Source organism: Platichthys flesus, chromosome 7 (assembly GCF_949316205.1).
Source record: "Platichthys flesus chromosome 7, fPlaFle2.1, whole genome shotgun sequence".
Lineage (NCBI taxonomy): Eukaryota > Metazoa > Chordata > Actinopteri > Pleuronectiformes > Pleuronectidae > Platichthys > Platichthys flesus.
The window spans coordinates 6,594,513-6,613,311 of NC_084951.1; the positions used below are offsets into that span (position 1 = coordinate 6,594,513).

At 41.3% G+C, this 18,799-nt stretch overlaps 1 protein-coding gene across 1 annotated transcript in view; it reads right to left on the reverse strand.

Annotated features, from left to right (window-relative positions):
• Positions 1-106: 106 nt before the first annotated feature.
• The window catches only part of LOC133956924 (plexin-A1-like), a 192,594-nt gene continuing 173,901 nt past the window's right edge, over positions 107-18,799 (reverse strand). Inside the window, exons 12-17 of the mRNA XM_062392292.1 lie at positions 14,274-14,497; positions 7,290-7,441; positions 5,856-5,976; positions 5,581-5,717; positions 2,839-3,006; positions 107-122 (exon numbers count right to left, since the gene is read on the reverse strand). Of these exons, the coding sequence (XP_062248276.1) occupies positions 107-122; positions 2,839-3,006; positions 5,581-5,717; positions 5,856-5,976; positions 7,290-7,441; positions 14,274-14,497 (818 nt within the window). The remainder of the gene's footprint in view (positions 123-2,838; positions 3,007-5,580; positions 5,718-5,855; positions 5,977-7,289; positions 7,442-14,273; positions 14,498-18,799) is intronic.

The window sequence follows — 18,799 nt, forward strand, 5'->3', positions numbered from 1 at the left end:
CACTTATATAACCCTGTGTGTACTGTGTCTCCTTCCTCAGCTTGATGGATATTTGTGCTGAGTCCTTCTGTCCCTGTTGCTCCTCTCTTTGTCTAACTGAGTCTCTTTAGCTCAGGTAGACGCTTCAGGGAAGAGACAACAAGACAATCAGGATAAACTCCCAGGGATAGCATAGGAAATCCAACAAGTGTTGTTAGTGTCCCTCTCTCCCTCCCACTCTTGCCATCTGTCACTTCTCTCTGTGTTTTCCTTGTCTGCTTGTTGGTCTAATCTTCTTCTCACTGTGACATATATGTTCTTTCCCACTATAAGCAAGGGATCCTTCAAAACACCATTTCTAAGTTTACTGTTGCAACACAGTTACCTCACAGGAAAACCTGACTCATCAAATAGTGGCTGAATAAAAGGAAACACACAGTAAAGACAGAAACACACTTTTAAGTGTTTGTTGGCTTGTGAAGGAAAAGCGAGGCTGCATCAATACTTTAGGTTTAACTTGTGTTAACTTTGACAATATAATTTAGTCAGTGCCAATAGTCAGCCGTATCGACACAGCTCATGGAGATCCAAGGAGCCTATAGCAGCTCATTAGCTTTGTTGCTCCATCCTCTTTTTTTAACACTATGGATTGCTTCCAGAAATAAGCCATAATTTGCAGATAGCTAGGTACAAAAAGTATTAGGGCCATGTTGAGGAAACAGTAATGATGAGATTTTGAGAAAAAAGTAACAATATTATGACAATATAATTTTGCTTTACTTTTCAAAAGTAAAGTCTTAATATGATGAGAAAAGTAAAAAAGTAATAGGCTTTTAGGTTCATGTGTCAGGGGAATATCAGAAGATCAGCCTTTGGCCTGCGTTAAAATGAGGAATTTGGAGTGTCTTGTTAAGACATAATATAGGTTTGCAATAACCCTTAGGCTCTTTAGCCCCATTTTAGTATCAGGTCTTTGAGAAGATTGCTCAAGGAACTGTTTGTATTCTGAATAAAGAACACACACTTTTTGCATGGCAGTGCTTTAATAACTAGCTATAGTGACGATTGCTAGCATGTCCGTTGTTCAGACAGCTCTCTAATTACATGAGTTTATTAAATATTCCTGCCATGTCCCGACCAATCATCTACCTTTTCTGTGGGAGTGTGTGAAATAACTTCATTATTTCACTTCTTGGTGTGACCTTTTTTGCCTGTAATAAAGTGAATACTGTGGTTAATTCATTTGCACTTTCAGGATACTGAGGAAACTGACGGATTCCTGTCTGTGCGGCTGGATTTAGCTCAACCACTTTACCAATGGTTATGCAGATCAAGCAGCACTGAAGCAGTAAGTAGATTTAGCACCTTTCCTAAGGGCACCTTGGCAGTCCTTGCTGTAGAAGTGGCAATCCTTGTTTGCATCTGCAGTTGGTTTGGGAGAATATTTAAATATTTTGGACCAAAATTGCTCGTCTAACCTCTAATGCAACCCAAATAGCTTCCCTCGCTTTCCCTGATGAGCCAACGTTGATTTATTTTTGAAGTCCTCTGTCTTCTTAGTAAATGGAAAATCATCATTCCATCCCCCACATGCACACTTCTCGTTTTTTTGTCCTGCCCGTCTTTCATCCACTCTATCTATCATCACCCAAGCACAATGATGATGCTCCAGAGGCGTGCATGTATTTGCACAAAAGCACACAATGAAGCAGATATCAGCCAATATGATATCACATCTCACTGGCTGGTTATACTTCACACCTGAACCAACGTGAGGGCACTGGCTAAAACACATCAGCCGAATAAAAGCTTCTTTTATAGCTGTAACAAACACACACTCTTTGTGTTGCCATTTGTGAGGTGCAGGTGCAAGGTTTTGTGGTTTTCTTGGCCTCAGGGAATCAGTGGGGTGTGTGTGTGTGTGTGTGTGTGTGTGTGCTTGCATGTCTTCTTTATGTGGGTTCATCACCCCTGAGTTAGCTTCCAGAAGTAGAAGCCTAGTTTTTAGCCTTCAGACACACACACGCACGCTAGCACACACACACACACACACAGTGGGTGGGCAGGGGCAGTGATTGGGCCTCAGCTGTTTCTCGGGCCAGGCCCACTGAGCAACGGGGAACGGGGCAGGATTCATCAACACTCTTCTGCATCTATCTGCTACCCTCTACTGATGAGTCACCAGCGGGAAGGAAGCAACAGGGAGAAGGAAAGAAGGAGAGGGAAGGAGGGAGGTGAAATAAAATGAAAGAGGGCAACGTTTTGTCCTGTTTCAACATTTTAAATAAATGAACGAAAAAAGCTGAATAACAGAGGGGTTACTGAAAAGAAAACTCAGGCTCCAGTAAATTATCTGACATAACGTGTTAGATGGAATTGGCTTAGTCAGATGGTGGATAACATAAAACTACTTTAAGTCACTGCATGTTCACAGAAGATTGTAATTGACAAAACTGTACTGTAGATACATTCTGAACTCTATATTGCAAGCTAGTATCCAGCTTTGACATTTCCTGACAGGACTTAAATCATGTAAGGAACATCAGGGGCCAGCATCTGTGAATATTGGAGGTTGCAGTAAAAACTGCAGCAGCGGGTGAAAAGTCAACCACATTCCGTATGTGCCCTAGAAAGGATAGAATCAATAAATCTAGCAAAATGAGAAACCTTTGCTAGAGCGTGTCCTCCATAGTTATGTTGCTCTCATGCTCAATGCTTAGCTGTGCAAGGTCTTAATTTATTTTAAGTGGAGCCATACAGTGTAGTGCTGCATGACTGAAGGCCGAGAATCATCATGGACCTAATTGGATGAAATACAAGAAATAGTCCAGCTTAGTAAATCTCACCACACTGGTTTACCTGGCAATGCTCCAGTCCGGTTCAATCCTCAGGACAGTGGGGTCGTCAGTGTAGTTAAACTTGACTTCAGGGTTTCTCAGCTCAGCGTCGTCGATGTCCACCAAGACCGATGAAGTGCCAGCTGCCAGTCCAGCTGGTGTCACACACACTATCTCCCGGGCATTCCTCCTGGATGGACACAGGACAACAAGGAAACATTGGTGGAAAGCGATCAATTAAGCATTTTATAAATTAAAGAGGGAGGCCAAAAAACATTCAAGTGCTACATTTCCAAAAAGCTCTGGAAATTTGAACATATATGAATATGTAAAACAAATTTTTTTAAAGCAATTTTGATTGGAAAGTTTATTTAACTGAGGATGCAAATCTGTAAAGCTTCTGCTTTTCCCAGGAATGTCCAATAAAGAGAAATCCACCAAAAAATACAGGAACTTAAAGAAGAAAGCAACAATTCACCTGAGAACAAAGGGTCTGCCCACTCTAAAAGAATTATGATACTATTAAAGAGTAAATGATTTCCTCCTTGTGCCAGGGCGCACCTTAAATACTGAGGTCAAAGCGTCTACATGTTTAATGACTTCCTCATTATTCTGGTAATTACCAGTGTCTGGCCTGAGTCCATTAATCTAATTCTCTTAAAATCATATGCTGCTAATTTGATTGAATAATTCCACTTGTGGTCATCGCACTTCAGCCCCAAAAGCCTGTCAGGTCCTGTGAAATGACCAATTTCCTGGTCTGCGGGAATCCGACTTTGTATCTTAGCTCCAGATTTTGATCACAGCAGTGAGTCCAAATTTAGTGCCACAGCTTGGGTTTTATTTTCATTTTTCAATCACAATTATCGAAGCACAGACAGATGCTTTTTAAAACCTCAAACTTTGACTACACATTTCATACGGTAGGAGGTACTTAAGTTTGTATTTTTAACTCTGTCAAGGAGCTTATGTTTTTCGTTTGGTTTTTGTTGTTCGCTAGTCGGCGGAAGTGCACCGAAACTGCTGACTGTGAAACTTGGAAGAAGGACGCAGTATGGGTCAGGACAAAACACTTTAAACGTTGGCAGGGATCTAAAGAAATTTGATGTTCCAGGAATTTTGTTTAAGGGTCCCATTAGCATTTCCCACATAATTCCCCCAGAACACACAAATAGCTGTTAGTCACACTAACAGATTCAGTTGACCGTGGGAGAGAAAGGTGTGCATGGCATACCAACATGCAGGTGAAACTAAAAGGTTTGACGGTGTATAAGTGGTAAAGACTTTGTGGATGATAGCACAAGTGAGCATATGTCAAACAGCATTGCCAATAGTGCTGCACACAGCATTTTAAGAAAGCAATGGAGCACAATAACTTAGAGATTTCCTATGTTCTTATTAGGAGTGTAAAAGAACTTGAAAGTAGAACATGGCTGGGCACCACAGTGTTTAAAATGAATGGGAAACCATGGGTTGACATGGTGAGATAGGGCATTAGCCTTGGCAGAGGTATTTGCTCTCACAAAGCCCTTCTAGTTTCAATGTCATTTAAGTATTGAATATTGAATCTTGTGATAGTGTGTTACTCTTTAATAGCTTGTACTTCTTATATATCAAAAGAAGTGAGATAGGTGTGGTGTAGGGATTAATAGTTTATAGGTCACTTTTAATCGTTATACTTAGCCTACTATGATTGGTGCTTTGAAAAGCATCAGTTGCCCAAGTCTCAAACACTGGGATGGAGGTTGTGTGTCTTCATATGTGTGTGTATGTGTATGTGTATGTGTGTGTGTGTGTGTGTGTGTGTGCATGTCCCAAAGGCAAAATAACATTTTCAAGTGATGTCTTGTGCGCAGTGCCCAGTAGCTACGTTATCTAATATGTATTTAGCACAGTTGAGTGGTGGCTGCTTTTCTGGGCCATGACTTCACAGGAGTGACACATGTGTGCGTGTGTCTGTGTGTGTGTGTGTGTGTATGTTAATGTGGTATTGCACATTATTTTGTGTCTCTATACACCATGGCACTCATACATAGGGAGGGGAGTGTGTGTATGTGATGGAGAGAAAAAAGGAGAGAGAGAATCCTCAGCATCCCTGCCCTGTAACCATTGCAACCCCATTCGCCAAGAACACATGCCCCTGCAACCTTCACAAGACGCCACAAACACATGGGCACAGTTAGGGTGCGACATATAAAGGCGACGTTGAGGTGAGTGAAGAGTTGTGGTGATGTGCAAGCTGTTGGATTACTGTGAGGAAGCTGCGGCACAGATATGACTGCTGTGACATCAAAGCTACCGTACAGTTCCTCAATGGAGATTAGCCGCGAGAAGCTAATCCATGCATGTGACATGAAAGCAGCTGTGGTGATAGTTTGGATTTTTTTTCCATGCACCAGATTAAAGAGAACAGTGCAGACAAATAAAAGCTGTGTGTTTGCCAGCAGCAAGTGTGCCCACACTCACACACCCTCGTAACCTGACACACTGATTACATGCTACCATATGCATGTAATATCTGTATGCTGATGAGATTTTTCCACATTAACAAATCTGTTTATTTATGCACACATTACATCATACGTGTCTGTCTCTTGTGTTATCAACTGTACCCTCACTCATAATTAAGAACTTGTTTTTCTATCTAAAGTATTGTTTATTTGTATTTTTCTAAGTCACATCTAATATCCTCTGCTGCCATGTTCCCATTTCCCCACAGGGATCATTCAAATTATATTTAGACTGACGAAAGTGGTCTCTTTACTTTTTGAAGTAGCAAGGCTGTGGTCCTATGCTGACAGACACATAACTGCCTGCGTTCAGGTTGCTTCCCTCGATGGTGACCCTGGTGCCGCCGGAGATGGGCCCCTGAGACGGCTGGATTCGGGTGAAGTATGGAGTCTGGACAAGAGAGGAGATAAACACAAGCTCATGTCAATTCTCCAGTTCCTAGAGATTTTTCAAGGCACCGTGTTGCAAAACAATAACTTGAAAAAAACGCTAGTTGAAAAACCTTTGTTGTCATTGTATGGTCCTTACCACAAAGGTGAATGGCCTCGGCGACAGGGCTCTGTAGTCGTTGACACAGTCCCTCACACACACCTCCACCTGAGCCTCCTGGACCCTGTAGCCCGTAGCGTCGTTCAGCAGACACACTATTCTGTGGATGGAAAGTTTGAAGGATGGAAGAGGGAGTGAGGAGAATAGAAGAGAGAAGAGGTCAGGGTGTTTCTGTTGCTGTGGTGAATCAAATTTGTTCTTTAGTAACGGATTCACCTTACAATGAAATGCTATTTCTGCCACGTTTAAGAAAAACATTCAGAGGAAAAAACTTGCTTTTGCAAGAATAAAGTCAATATATTACAAGACCAAATGGAAAAACAAATAATAATATTTGTTGGGGGAAATAAGCAAGATTCGAAGAAAACTTAACTTCTACCATCTAACCAATCTCATTGGGAAACTATGAAACCCCTTTGAATATCACACAATATATAAGTAACTGATTTACAGTCAGCAACTACGAACATTTCCTCCACAACAAATGTTTAGATTCTCTCTCCGGATTTCATTCACACTCTTTTAAAGGAACTGATACTTTAGAGAATGTGGTGCTCATCTGCCAAAAGATTAAGTATTTAGTTATTTGTGAAACCTTTACAAAGCCATAACTTAACAACATGCTCCATTTTACCTAATTGTAACATAGGCAAGGGGCTGATCTCATGATATCCACCACTAAACAGATACAGAGCCTACAATTATGATATTTATTTTAGTGAAATTACAACTTTTTTCTTGTAAAATTATAATTTGTTGTACCTTACTAATTAAACTTTATTAAAAAAATACACAACTATGCCAAAACATTAATCAGAAGCAAGGACAAAAACAACATGTCTCAGGAGTAGTCAGGGAAAGTCAAAATGAAATGAACCTGACTATGCAAGAGGGAGGAATCTAACAAATATCACATGTTTGAAGTGGTGCAGGGATTTCAGGAATAATGTGGTGTATAACTGATGTGTGCAGTATATTTGAATAGTGATGCCCTCTATCTCAACATGCATCATTTCCCGACTAACTGCACTACAGAGAGATTGTTTGATCCGCGTGAACTCAATTCCTCAGCCGTGTAGGACCCTGCAGAGGAGTAAATGTCAGGATGGAGGGATGAGAAAAATAAAAGAATGAGCGCATGCAGGGAGTAATGGAGGGGAGGAGAAAAACCTGATGTCAATGTCTTTTCAGCTGTTGAATAAGGCTACACCTGCTGTCCTTGGTGCGGATGTCTCCACACATCCCTTTGTGTGAGCTTCAGTGACAGAAAACTGCTTCTTTGCATGTGACTGTGAATGCGTTGATGAGTGTCGGTGCACTTTATGAGCATACGTATCATTTTCAGTTTGTGCACGCCTTTCAGTGCATGTGTGTTTAACTACCTGTATTTGTGTCCTCTGTTCCTGAACTTACCTCTCAGCGCTCACGTACTCCTCCTCAATAGGCACACAGGGCACTTTGCCCAACCTGACGCCCATCTGAATGTCTCTGAACTGCAGACCCAGGTTCTCCCCCAGGATGGTCACCCTGGTCCCCCCTTGGCGAGGCCCCGTCTCAGGGAACAACTGGAGATTGCCAAAAAGAGTGTATTTTTTATTTATACTACTTTGACCAATGGATTTCAAAGAATGTTCACATTTATCAGACATATTACACACACACAAGTACACACACAACACTTGATCCACAGGTTCGTATTTTATTCTTCATATTTAAGTGTGAAAATGGTCCCACAACACGACACAGTTTAAACACTGTGAAACTGACGTACACACAGGCACAACACACATCTACACACACAGCTTGTATCAGGTGATTCTAGCTTTAATGAAGAAAAATCACCCTCTTGCCTTTGACAAACACGGAGAATGAGATAAAGAGAGGGCAAAATAACAAGTTATGCCGACACAGAACCAAGGCAGCATCATCTCCGCGGTTTAATTGAAACTTATTACGCCGGCTTGGCTTTGTCAGCGTGGCTGTGGTGGTGTAACGCGCGGTCACACTGCCGACCCATAATGTGATTTATCTAGCCAGATTATGGCGCGTAACGGGGACAGGTGTGGTGTGACAAAACAAATATGGTGACTGATGGACGGTGGCTGTCACAAGCACACACACACACTACGGCATGGGCAAACACACACACACGCACCTAATCCCTAACAAGCATCACAAGGTAATTATGTATAATCTGTCCATTGCCCTGTTCTTCCGAAGTGCTTGGCTGAGCAGACAGCCCAGTGTGGAAATGCAAACTGAGGCGCTGACAGGTTGGAGGCATAATGCTGCTATTGTAGCGCAGACAGTAACAAACAACCGACCTTGACAAATGGTGATTTCGATGGCGTGAACTAGTTTAGGGGGTGAACAGTTTGTGTTGCCACACAGATGAGATGCAATCCTAAACTTTTATATGGATAAAGTCTGCAGAGACCCTTTACCTCGATTCATGACCAAATGCCTTGCTCTGGGGGACCACTGACTCATTGATGGAGGCAATATAAAACTGCATGAGTCAGTGACTTTGGACTTAAAGCAAGGGCTGGTTATCCCAGAAAAGCTAGCAAGAGCAGGCTACACTTCGAAAATATGCAAGCACTGTCTGACAACTGCTAGAAGACAACTTTTGAGTAACTCCATCAATATCCTCTGGTTATCATCTCTCTTCTTTATTATTTCAGACAAATGTATTTATTGGTGCTTCGCGACGTAAAGAAGATTCTACTAAAAGGGTCTTTCAAAAGCATCTTACCAACTCTACCTTAAACAAAATCAAATCAATGTTTGCATTGATTTGATTTGGACACCAATAGAGCTGCTGCCCTTTGGTCCCACAAACACAGTAGTTGGCAAACACTGCCCAGAGTGAAACCCCATCAAGCTCTGGGGGATATGGACGGCAGATGTCAGGGTGTGGAAATGGGCCTTCAGATAGTTTCGGAAGAAAGAAACCAAGGTATCACAAAACACAATATCAGCTATAGCCACTGAGGCCTGGCATGTGAACGGTGGCAGAGCCACAGACTGGGAGGCAACAGAGGAAGAGGGGATGAGCGCTGTTGAGTTCGAAGTGATTACTAACATTATCGAGGGGTGGGTGCTATAGACGGACCAGGGAACACAATGGAAACAACCTCACTGCGCAAAAACACTCACACACACACACACACACACACACACACACACACACACACATACACACACACACACACACACGCACACACATACACACACCCACACACACACAGTCAGCAGGGCAAGGAAAACAGGCTTTAGGGAACATGATTAGAGCTTGTGCATATGTAACGTTAGAACAGAATGTCCGTGCTGCAGAATTCTTCTCATTACCAATATGCAATGCTACTGTACTTTTACCTGAAGCTGCTCTGACCATGTAGGTCTGTTTGAATCCCTGCACAGCCCTCACAAGTAACTATGACTATCTTTAAAGAGACATTAATAATCTGACCATTGACCTTAGACATTATAAGGATTATAATGTTTATAGTTGCTAATAGAATCCTTCATTCATGTTGCCATTTACATGTTGAGCATAGTCTGATTATGACTCACATTACGTTCATTGCTTCATTTGTTCAACTTTCCTGCCAGAATTTAAAAACCCCAACCTGAGATAGTTACATGCACCACGCTGTCCAGCAGGATTCTTTAATGTGATTAAGATGTGTACATGTTTACAGAATGACTCAAAGGTTGGAATACTCTATTGTCTTTTTCGATTATTGATTATTCCAAACATGATCTTATTCAGACTACAGTTTATTCAGGCTATTGTCTTAATCTGGTTTATATCAAAATAGTGGTAAAGGGTACAGTTAACATGTCAGTCAGGGAAGGGGAAGAGTTATAATTGAAAATTGTCATTTTCACTGACACAGCTAAACCAGCCTTGGTGCTTGTGGTGGCGCCATCTGTCGCTCCTCATCCATATTTGTGTTAGATAGGTGAGGTTTTGATAGCAAGGGCCTATTTTGAGTAAAGAACCACTTTATACAACTTTCCCAAACAAGAACTGGAGATCTCAACATCCCTTCATGCATACAAGGGTGGGGGGGCCTGAGAAGAATATTTTAGTGTTGGATGAAACATGGCTAACCGACGGTAAGTAGAGCTACCGACCAGACCCAGATTCCTAGGTCAGCAATAACACTGCTTCCTATCAACCACACTCTAATCTCCAGCTATGTATCTGAAACATGATCGCTGTGGTAAGAGAGATGGATCCAGACCACTGTACCTACTGGCTGCCATGAATGAAAGAATGTTGTGTTTGTGTACATAATAATATTCCTCTGACATGTGAGAGTGGATTTCCACTGTAACCTCACAAACTCTGGGAAGTGTACAAGTATGGCACCACATAACAAGATAACTAGTGCTTACTGAGCCTGTGGGCATGCAGGCAGATGCCACAGTGTGGAAATGGGACCTCAAGCAGCTTTGGACTCACGTTACAGTGATTTGACACAACACCACTACATCCAGGCACATAACCGCCACTCTCCGGGGAATGTAGAGTAAAATACCCCAAAGCTGAAAATGTTTTTTTGGGGAAGGATAGTGATCTGATACAACCATGAGCACTAACTAACAAGCCTCAGGATTGGACTGCAAAAGGACAACAGATATAAATGTTCCACATGAGCAACCAAACTGATTTAGGACTTGTCTGAACACATGGGGCCCCAAATGCTTGTGGATGCGTGTGTGAGTCAAACATCCTGCAGACCCTGCCAGATACAGGCCACTAACCAGTGAACCCTGGAGGCAAAGGCCAGATATTCAAACTGAATGGCAGCCTTGTTGCGACTCCATCATTTAGTGTGACACTGCATCCAGTGTTGGCTGTTTTGTTCGAGTGGAGCATTTGACCCCCCCCCCCCCCCCCAAACAATCACTGATGACTTGAAAGAGATTATAAGTCAACAGAGTTTGCAGAAGTTAAGCAATTTTGTGTAGCGTCAAATGTGAGGATGTATGCTGTGTGGGCAAAGATGACAATTTTTATTTTTCTCCACTGTTTTACAATTCCAGGATGCCTTGGAGCTAAATAACCAATTTGGCTTTACAATGAGCTATAAGGGATTAATCTAACTGATCTTTGTTACCTTTGACATTATTTTTCTTCCTTAATTGGCCACTTCTTTTAAATACCACAGACCAAGAATCCAGAAGAAGTAAAGTCCTGTGGCGTCTGAGGTGGTGCGGCCTCTACATTGCAGGCCGGACCACACAGTAGCCACATCAAATCATCAATATTACAGCCGGGGTTTCCTAATAGTTGTACAAATATCATGTGTGTGTGCTGTCACATGGTAAACTGGCTGTGGTCTCAGTGGTAACCAATGGCACATTAGCAATGGAGAAAGCAGCCATAGGCTTTTGCTGCCTGGGAAAGTTGTTTATGTGGTCAGAGAATACTTTGAGGATAACAGCTAAAACATTTTAAGTAAAATGGGGAGTCTGGGTAAATTCAATTTGCAGTGGTTCTTCTTTTCTTTCTAGGGAATTCTTCCTCAAACAAATAATCTATAAACCAGTTATCATCTTAAAAAAACCTGGCAGTACTGAAGTGGGAATATGATTTTCACAAAAATTGATTTTAGGTGTTGCGTGACTCTAATGTTATTAAAGGATCTTTTTTTCAGTAGGATCAACTCGTGCTATTTGCATGTGTTCGGGGTTATTGTCAACACATGATTAACAAGAACACTGACTGAATACAAGAGCAGTCATTCAGAATCAGGACAGTCTGTCAAATGTTTTAGATACTACTCCTCAGACAAAATAATAAACTTGTTTTTTCTTAAAAAGACTCATGTCCGAGACCGAACCCTTGACTAAAAACCGAAGCTTTACATTTGCAGATCTAAGATACACTTGGTGCTATATGTCCACTTGATGGTCTCTTCACATAAATAATCCAGGATCCAAAAGTTTACCACCTGAGCTTGTTCCTGTTATCTACAAGTATTGACACTCATGATAGCTGATGTACTTGACAAACAGAAGTTGTTTCTTCTACCTCTGCTGGAAAGGAATGTAATTTAAATAGAAAAAATAAATCAAGAAAATAGGGACAAATGTTACTGTCAACATTTCCTATTTTCTTTTTCATTACTCTTTAGACATTTCTGACTCCCGGTCTCATTCCATTTGTATAGTTTTTTTTATCTATAAAAACTTCACTCTTACTCTCCTTTATCCATCTTGTGTCCTTGTGCACACACACAAAGATGCAAATACATGGACACACACAAATAATGGACACAAGTTGATGCACAAAAACGAACAGGTATATGTTGCTAATGTGTGACCAGACCCCAGGGGGTCCCGTCTATCTCCCGATGTCAGCTGGGAGTGGCTCAACTTCTAAAGGCTATAATTTTGCCCTACGCCAGTGGTGTTAACAGTTATCGGCCAAGAGTTGAAAACTGGGAATCACACTGCCCTGATGCAACAGTTTAAGTTAAAGAGAAAATCCATGTACTCTGAGATTCAGTTGAAACATTTAGATAAAAAGTATTATTTCTTATGATATATACAGAAATAAGTATAAAAAATACAGCTAAAATAAAAAAAAATGTCCCTCACTCATTTGATCAACAGCCGGGGCTTTACATACTGCAGACAGATAATTCCAAGTGGGAATATTGTCAGTTTCTGAACTTGATCTACAAATACTGTATTTTATTTGTTATTTTGTGAAAGCTGAACATGTTTTAGATTATGATCTATATTAAAATGAAACAATCTACAAAGTTGAATAAATAAAACATAAAAATGAATCGGATGAGGCAGAAATCTGCAACAGACCATTTTTTGGGGATTTTGACCATTCCAGTACCCCAAAGACAACCAGAGAGACAGTGACACCAAAACCAAACAAACCTTTACATGTCTTGGTCTCCAGAGTAGCAGTGTGACGTAACCATGAGTAATAACTCAATCTCTGTGCAGAGGGCAGCCACAAGGTCCCGACATGTGTGTGTGTTTTAACAGCAACACATTCAGATGGAGCAGCTTTCATTCTGGGTTCAGGACACGTAGGGCTTTCGTGACCACGGGGGCTTCAACAAAGACAGCTGATGCAATGGTCTATCAAGGTTTCTGATTCTTAGATCTCCGCAGGCGACATTTACATTCCTCATGAGTGGACGAGATTATAACACAGAGCTCAAAGAGGCCGTGCTGTTTTTCTTCGCAGGTGATTTTAGAACTGTAACACTGGAGGGAGAGTGACAAGAAGAGTTTCTGTTGGGTGTTGATGACTGTGAATTTCAATGGTGGTTCCATTTTGTCGAATCATGCTGCCTTTGCACCCAATAAACACACATACACACACACACACACACACACACACACTGCAGAGATGCAATAGTGACGTAATTTTGCGTTTAAAATATCTTTCATTTTGCAGAAAGCAAAGAAAAGAAGCAGCTTAAGAGAATGGCCTATTTTATATAACAAGTCATAGTTTTGGAAAAATGGGAAAACATTATGTTGCCATGTATTATCTGTAGCAAAGCATGCATGGTGGCAGTACTAAAGTTAGTTGTACAATAAATAAATTACAGGTGTTTTCAGCATCTTCTGTACAGCAGCCTGAAATACTGGATACAAAGAGATAAAAGCTTTTGATTTCGGTTCAGCTCAGATCTATTTTTACATCATGAATATATAATCACTGGTGTAATTACAAAGGTTTGTGTTATTTATTCAGGTTTATATTTGTACACAGAGAATCTTGATTATTGCTCTGGAAAGCGAACTGTGTTGTTTTTTTTTAATTATTTACATAAAAACTTATACTTAATTTAATATCTGCCCATCTATTGGGCAATATTTTAAAAACAGGCTTTAGTTATATTATGCACATTTTAGTCTAACATTTAAAACCACACTCACTGAGTGACCAGTGATTAGGCCCCTCGAAAAATCCAAAATATACTGATAGGTTCTAGGCCTTTTTTCAAAGACAGGCGACAGCTCAGCAGTCTCTCCCCACATACCAGGCAACTGTTCCCAATTAACATTAACTTTAGAGCCAGCACTGAGGGAGTGTGTATGGTGTTTAAAGCTGTGGATGCAAACTACATAAGAGCATATGCTCAGAAACCAGTATCAGAGGAAAGGATGGCATTCATACTCATGCATATACATCACAAATTCTTTCTGATCCTGTACACACAAAAAAAAACTCTTCAAACTCAGCCATAATATAACAAAGCTAAACTACACACATACAAAGCCAATCCTCTAACATACACCCACAAGCATTTTAATATTTTATGCTGGTCCAATGGTGAGTAGTCCTGTCTCCTATATATGCAGCCATGTCATCCACACGCATTCCCGTACGCACACACATACCTTTGTGATCTTTGGATGGGTGCAGCGGCTGTTTCCAGAGGTGGCGTGCATCCACCCTCCACCTTCACCCAGCTGCAGCGGGAGGTGGGAGTTTCCTCCACCGTTACACTCCTGCCTGAGGGAGCACTTCTTGTCCAGGACGCACCAGCCACACTCAAACCTGGGGTCAGCCTTCAGGCACATACCACAGCTGTCCCGCAGCGCTCTGCACTTGTAGAGATGAGCTGGTTGAGAGGCCGAAAGAGTGGGAGAGACTCAGATACATATTTCACATTTTATTTTATATATATTTAAAATCTTCATAAGCTTATATTTCTAATCTTGCATGGAGCAAAAAAAAATACCCCCTGGGATCAATAAAGTATTTCTGATTTTGATTCTGATATAAGGTTGAGCCCTTAAAAATAATAGAGAAACAAAACAGTTCCCACAATGAGCAAACACTTTGGCGAATGTGGAGAGAGACTTCTCCCTCTGTAACTGGGAGAAACCTCGAGCAGAACCAGACAGGTGGGTGGAAAGGAGGGGGAGAGAAAAGACCAGGAGCAGTTGTGTAACCATCATGTTTCAGCTCTGACCGACTAGTTGTTGCAATGAAAACAATCAGCGATAATTATGGATGCAAAGATGTTATTAATGATAGCAGCAACAATGTATATAATTGTAATCCTAATTGACATGCATGAATCTACCTTGTTTTATTCTGCTGGGGAATTCTCATTTCTGATGAACATAAAGTTCTCTAAGTTGTTAATTGAAAAAAGGCAAGAAAAAAGTAATCAGGCTCCTATGTGCCTGTGAGTGAGAGAGGGAGCACAGGACCAGCATAAATGAATGTTAATCACCTACACAACACCTAAAAACCACTCTGACGACGAGAGAGTAGCCTCACAGATAAATAGAGAGGAAAAATGTGAAACATGAACAAAGCGACCCAGAGGGATATTACAGATATTAATTCAACAGGTAATGTCTACTCACGCCAACAGGGAATTGATAATTTGTTGTGTGTAAAACCGTTCCCTAAACTCTGCAGAGTTGAAAAAGTCATTAAAAGTAAAAAAAAAATATCTATATATTAAAAAAAGCAACATAAATATATAAATAAACCTCAAACACCTGAGTAGTGAGAGGAGAGGGAGATGAAAGAAAACAGGAGAGAGGGGGAGGAGAATTTTTAGCTGCTCTTGTTAACAAAACAGCAACAAGAATTGTTATGAATTTAAAGATGGTGGGGCCCCGAGAGGCCGAGTGAATCAAAGGAAAGAAAGGAGGGGGTAGGGAGAAGTTGAGAGAAAATGAGAGAGAGAGAGAGAGATGAAAAGCAATCTAAACCCACACACAATCTGAAAAACAAACAGAGGAGAGGAAGTCACATCCAGACGAGAGCAGGGTATTCCGGTGAATGGTTAAGATCTTTTGAGTTCTGTTTTGATACCATTTGTCATCTGCTAATCTCGATCATAATTTCCGCAGTTGATTCTCTGCTGCCTCAACCTGCAGGCAGGTTTGTTTGCCGTCACACCAATTAAACAGATTTGAAATGAGCTAAAGTGGAAAAACAGATGCATGAAAAAAACTAAACAACAACAGAGCACGCAAGAATCTCCTCCCTCCACCTCCTCCCCGGCAGACATACGGCGGCCGCACTTCAAAGAGAGCTTCTCTCGGATCCATCTGCCGGCCTCGGCCCTTCGCTTGCCCTAATCTGATTAGCCACGGCTCGTCTTAAAAGTAGCGCGACGCTAATTAATCTGAACCAAATGAATGATTTAATTAACATTAACATCTCCACTTTACACGGGGGCAAAATAGGGTCAGCGCAGTGCGGCTCTGCCTCTGACGCATAAGGCTGCTTCTATTCAGCGGGAAAAAAGACAGGGGACGGAGAGGGGGAGGGATTAAAAGGGGATGGAGAGGAGAAGGAGGAGAAAAGGAGGAGAAGGTCTTTATGAGAGTTATGAGTGAGGACGGTTTCATAATACCGAGTTTTAGACCTTCAACACTAAGCATAGAATTTAATTTCATGATCATAATGGTTATTCTGAGAGGCTTTAGAACAAAGGAGCCATTCTATATCTAGTGGGGAGTGATAGTGCTGTTGATTCATTCTAACTACTCATCCATAACCTCGCCAGCTGTTTCACAAGTCTGTGTTTGGCTTCTTTTGAGGAACACGCCATTGGCCTGGGATGCTGCATGCATTCAATTCCCTGCCACGTAGAAAGTCAAGTAGCAAGCACTCACAGTCATAACAGCAGGAGCATGCTCGTCACACACACACAGACACACACTGCACAGCCTCTAAGATCACTGGATTTCACGTTCGAGAACTCTCAGAGCTCGACACCCTCCTGTCACATGCAAGGCGCTCTCCGCTGCACACATCCCTGGGGCCTGCAACGAGTGCTACTCTATAAAACCTCATGGAGGAGATGGATGCCAAACGCCCTGTGATGACTTTTTTTTCCAGATGACGCAAGATAATGAACAAAAATAATTACATTCACCTCATGGTACACGAGGGTGCCCCTGAAGTCCTACAGCTCAGTGTTCAACTCAACAGTGAGCTGTGTGTATTTTCAACATATCAACAGTGATCTGTGAGGACATTTTGGGGATTTGAAAGTGTTAGCATAGAATAGTGGGACTTTAGCCTATGAGGTTTATTCTCACTGCTGTATTTCCCGCTTTTAAATCCACAAATTACCTCACAATGCGTACTTTCATTCCCGAACCGATTCCAGGATTGATTGCATGAGGATTCTCACGACTTCACTCTCTGGGAAGCTGAGGTGCAGAAAGCGTAGCGGTTCAGAGTAGCTAACAACACACAACGCTGTAAGGTCGGGGCAAGCTGGTCACAAGAGTAAGATACCTAACAGTTTCATTTTAGATTGGCCTTCACTGTCTTCTCAGTCTACAAAGGCCATGACTACACTGGTCCTCTGAAGGATATCACCTCTTGATTGGGACACAACTAGAGACTACTCGGGTTCAGCATCTTGCCCAAGGACACTTCGGCATGCAGATGGGTCAGACCGGGGATCGAACCGCCGACCTTCAGGTTGGAGGACAACCACTCTACCCATCAGCCACAGCCGCCCTCCTCAGCCACAGCCGCTCTGGTAACACTAGTAAGGGATCACAAGTGTAAATGGGACTAATTACCAATTTAACATTATCTAGCACCATGAGGCCACAGATATTGATTTATTTATTTTGTATGGTTTATGTATGTGCATTGGATTTATTTGTATATAAAAGAAAGATCTAATATTTGTACAATCAATTTTAAAATCCAATCTTTAATTTCTATGGACAGACCGGTACCCCCCCATGCAGTTGGTCTGATGGACAGTCTGCTTCATCAGCAACTAACTCAACTTCATCAGCACACAAGAAAAAGTTTGCTAAGAGGTGACACAACTTATGTGCACTTGAAAGGTTTGAAACTTTCACGCTGGTGTAAGTGAACCAAAACACAGAAAGCAAACACAGAACCATTAGTAATTCAACATCATTCACTCAATATTATTGAATAGCTATTTAATATGAGGAAACTTTATATCGGAATATGTTTCAGGCTAAAACACTTCATTAAAGACATAAATGTTAAACTACTGTTTGAAAAATGACTACACTCATTAAATAAATGCAGATACAAGTGCCGGATGAATAATTCACCAAAGATCAGCCTTTGTTAAATATTGAATACTGATTCAGAACAGTCACTAAATCCACTTGATTGTACATAAAAAGAGGGATTCTTTATTGAGTTGTGAGCACTTCTCAGCACATGTTAAAACACAGATTGTCTGATCCCCAGAGAGAATCTCTCAGCGCAGACCGACAGAAAAGCTTCAGGGAGCATATTTTAAACAAAATGACACTGGCAGACGAATTAGGTCACGACCCATAAGCAACTAATTTCCAAGCAATCTGCAAATTAACTGTGCGTGTGACATTTATCAAAATGAGGTCAGATACAACACAAAGGATGTGAGATTAAAATGTGCATGTGTGTCTTATGTGTTTTAAAGTCTGAGACTGAAAAGTGAATGGGGTTGAAAAAAAAGAAGAAGCAGAGAATAGAGTGGGAAGGGTTCGTTAATCTGACTCTGGTTGTGCAAATTCACAGCAAAAGACTTCCTGACACACTTGAGAGCAAGACTTATATTATCTTGTGTAATGGGACGTCTAAAATCATTAGCCTCCGCCACCCAATATATTACACTTGATAAAGAATTTAGAATTGGTAATTGTTTTCCACTTCATGCACAAATAGCGATTAAGAATAATAAATGCCATCCCTCCATGTCGCTTTCTGTTTTTCTTTATCAATTCCTTCATTCTCATCTACACCCCCCGTCCCCCCCATCGCCATTACACAGTGCATTTATCATCCTGTCATCCACATCTTTCTCCCTCTTCATCCTTTCTTCTTTCATCTCTCTCTACATTTGTTTATCTTCCTCTCCAACATCCATCCCTATTAATTCCTGTGTTGGGTGTTTGTTTATCAT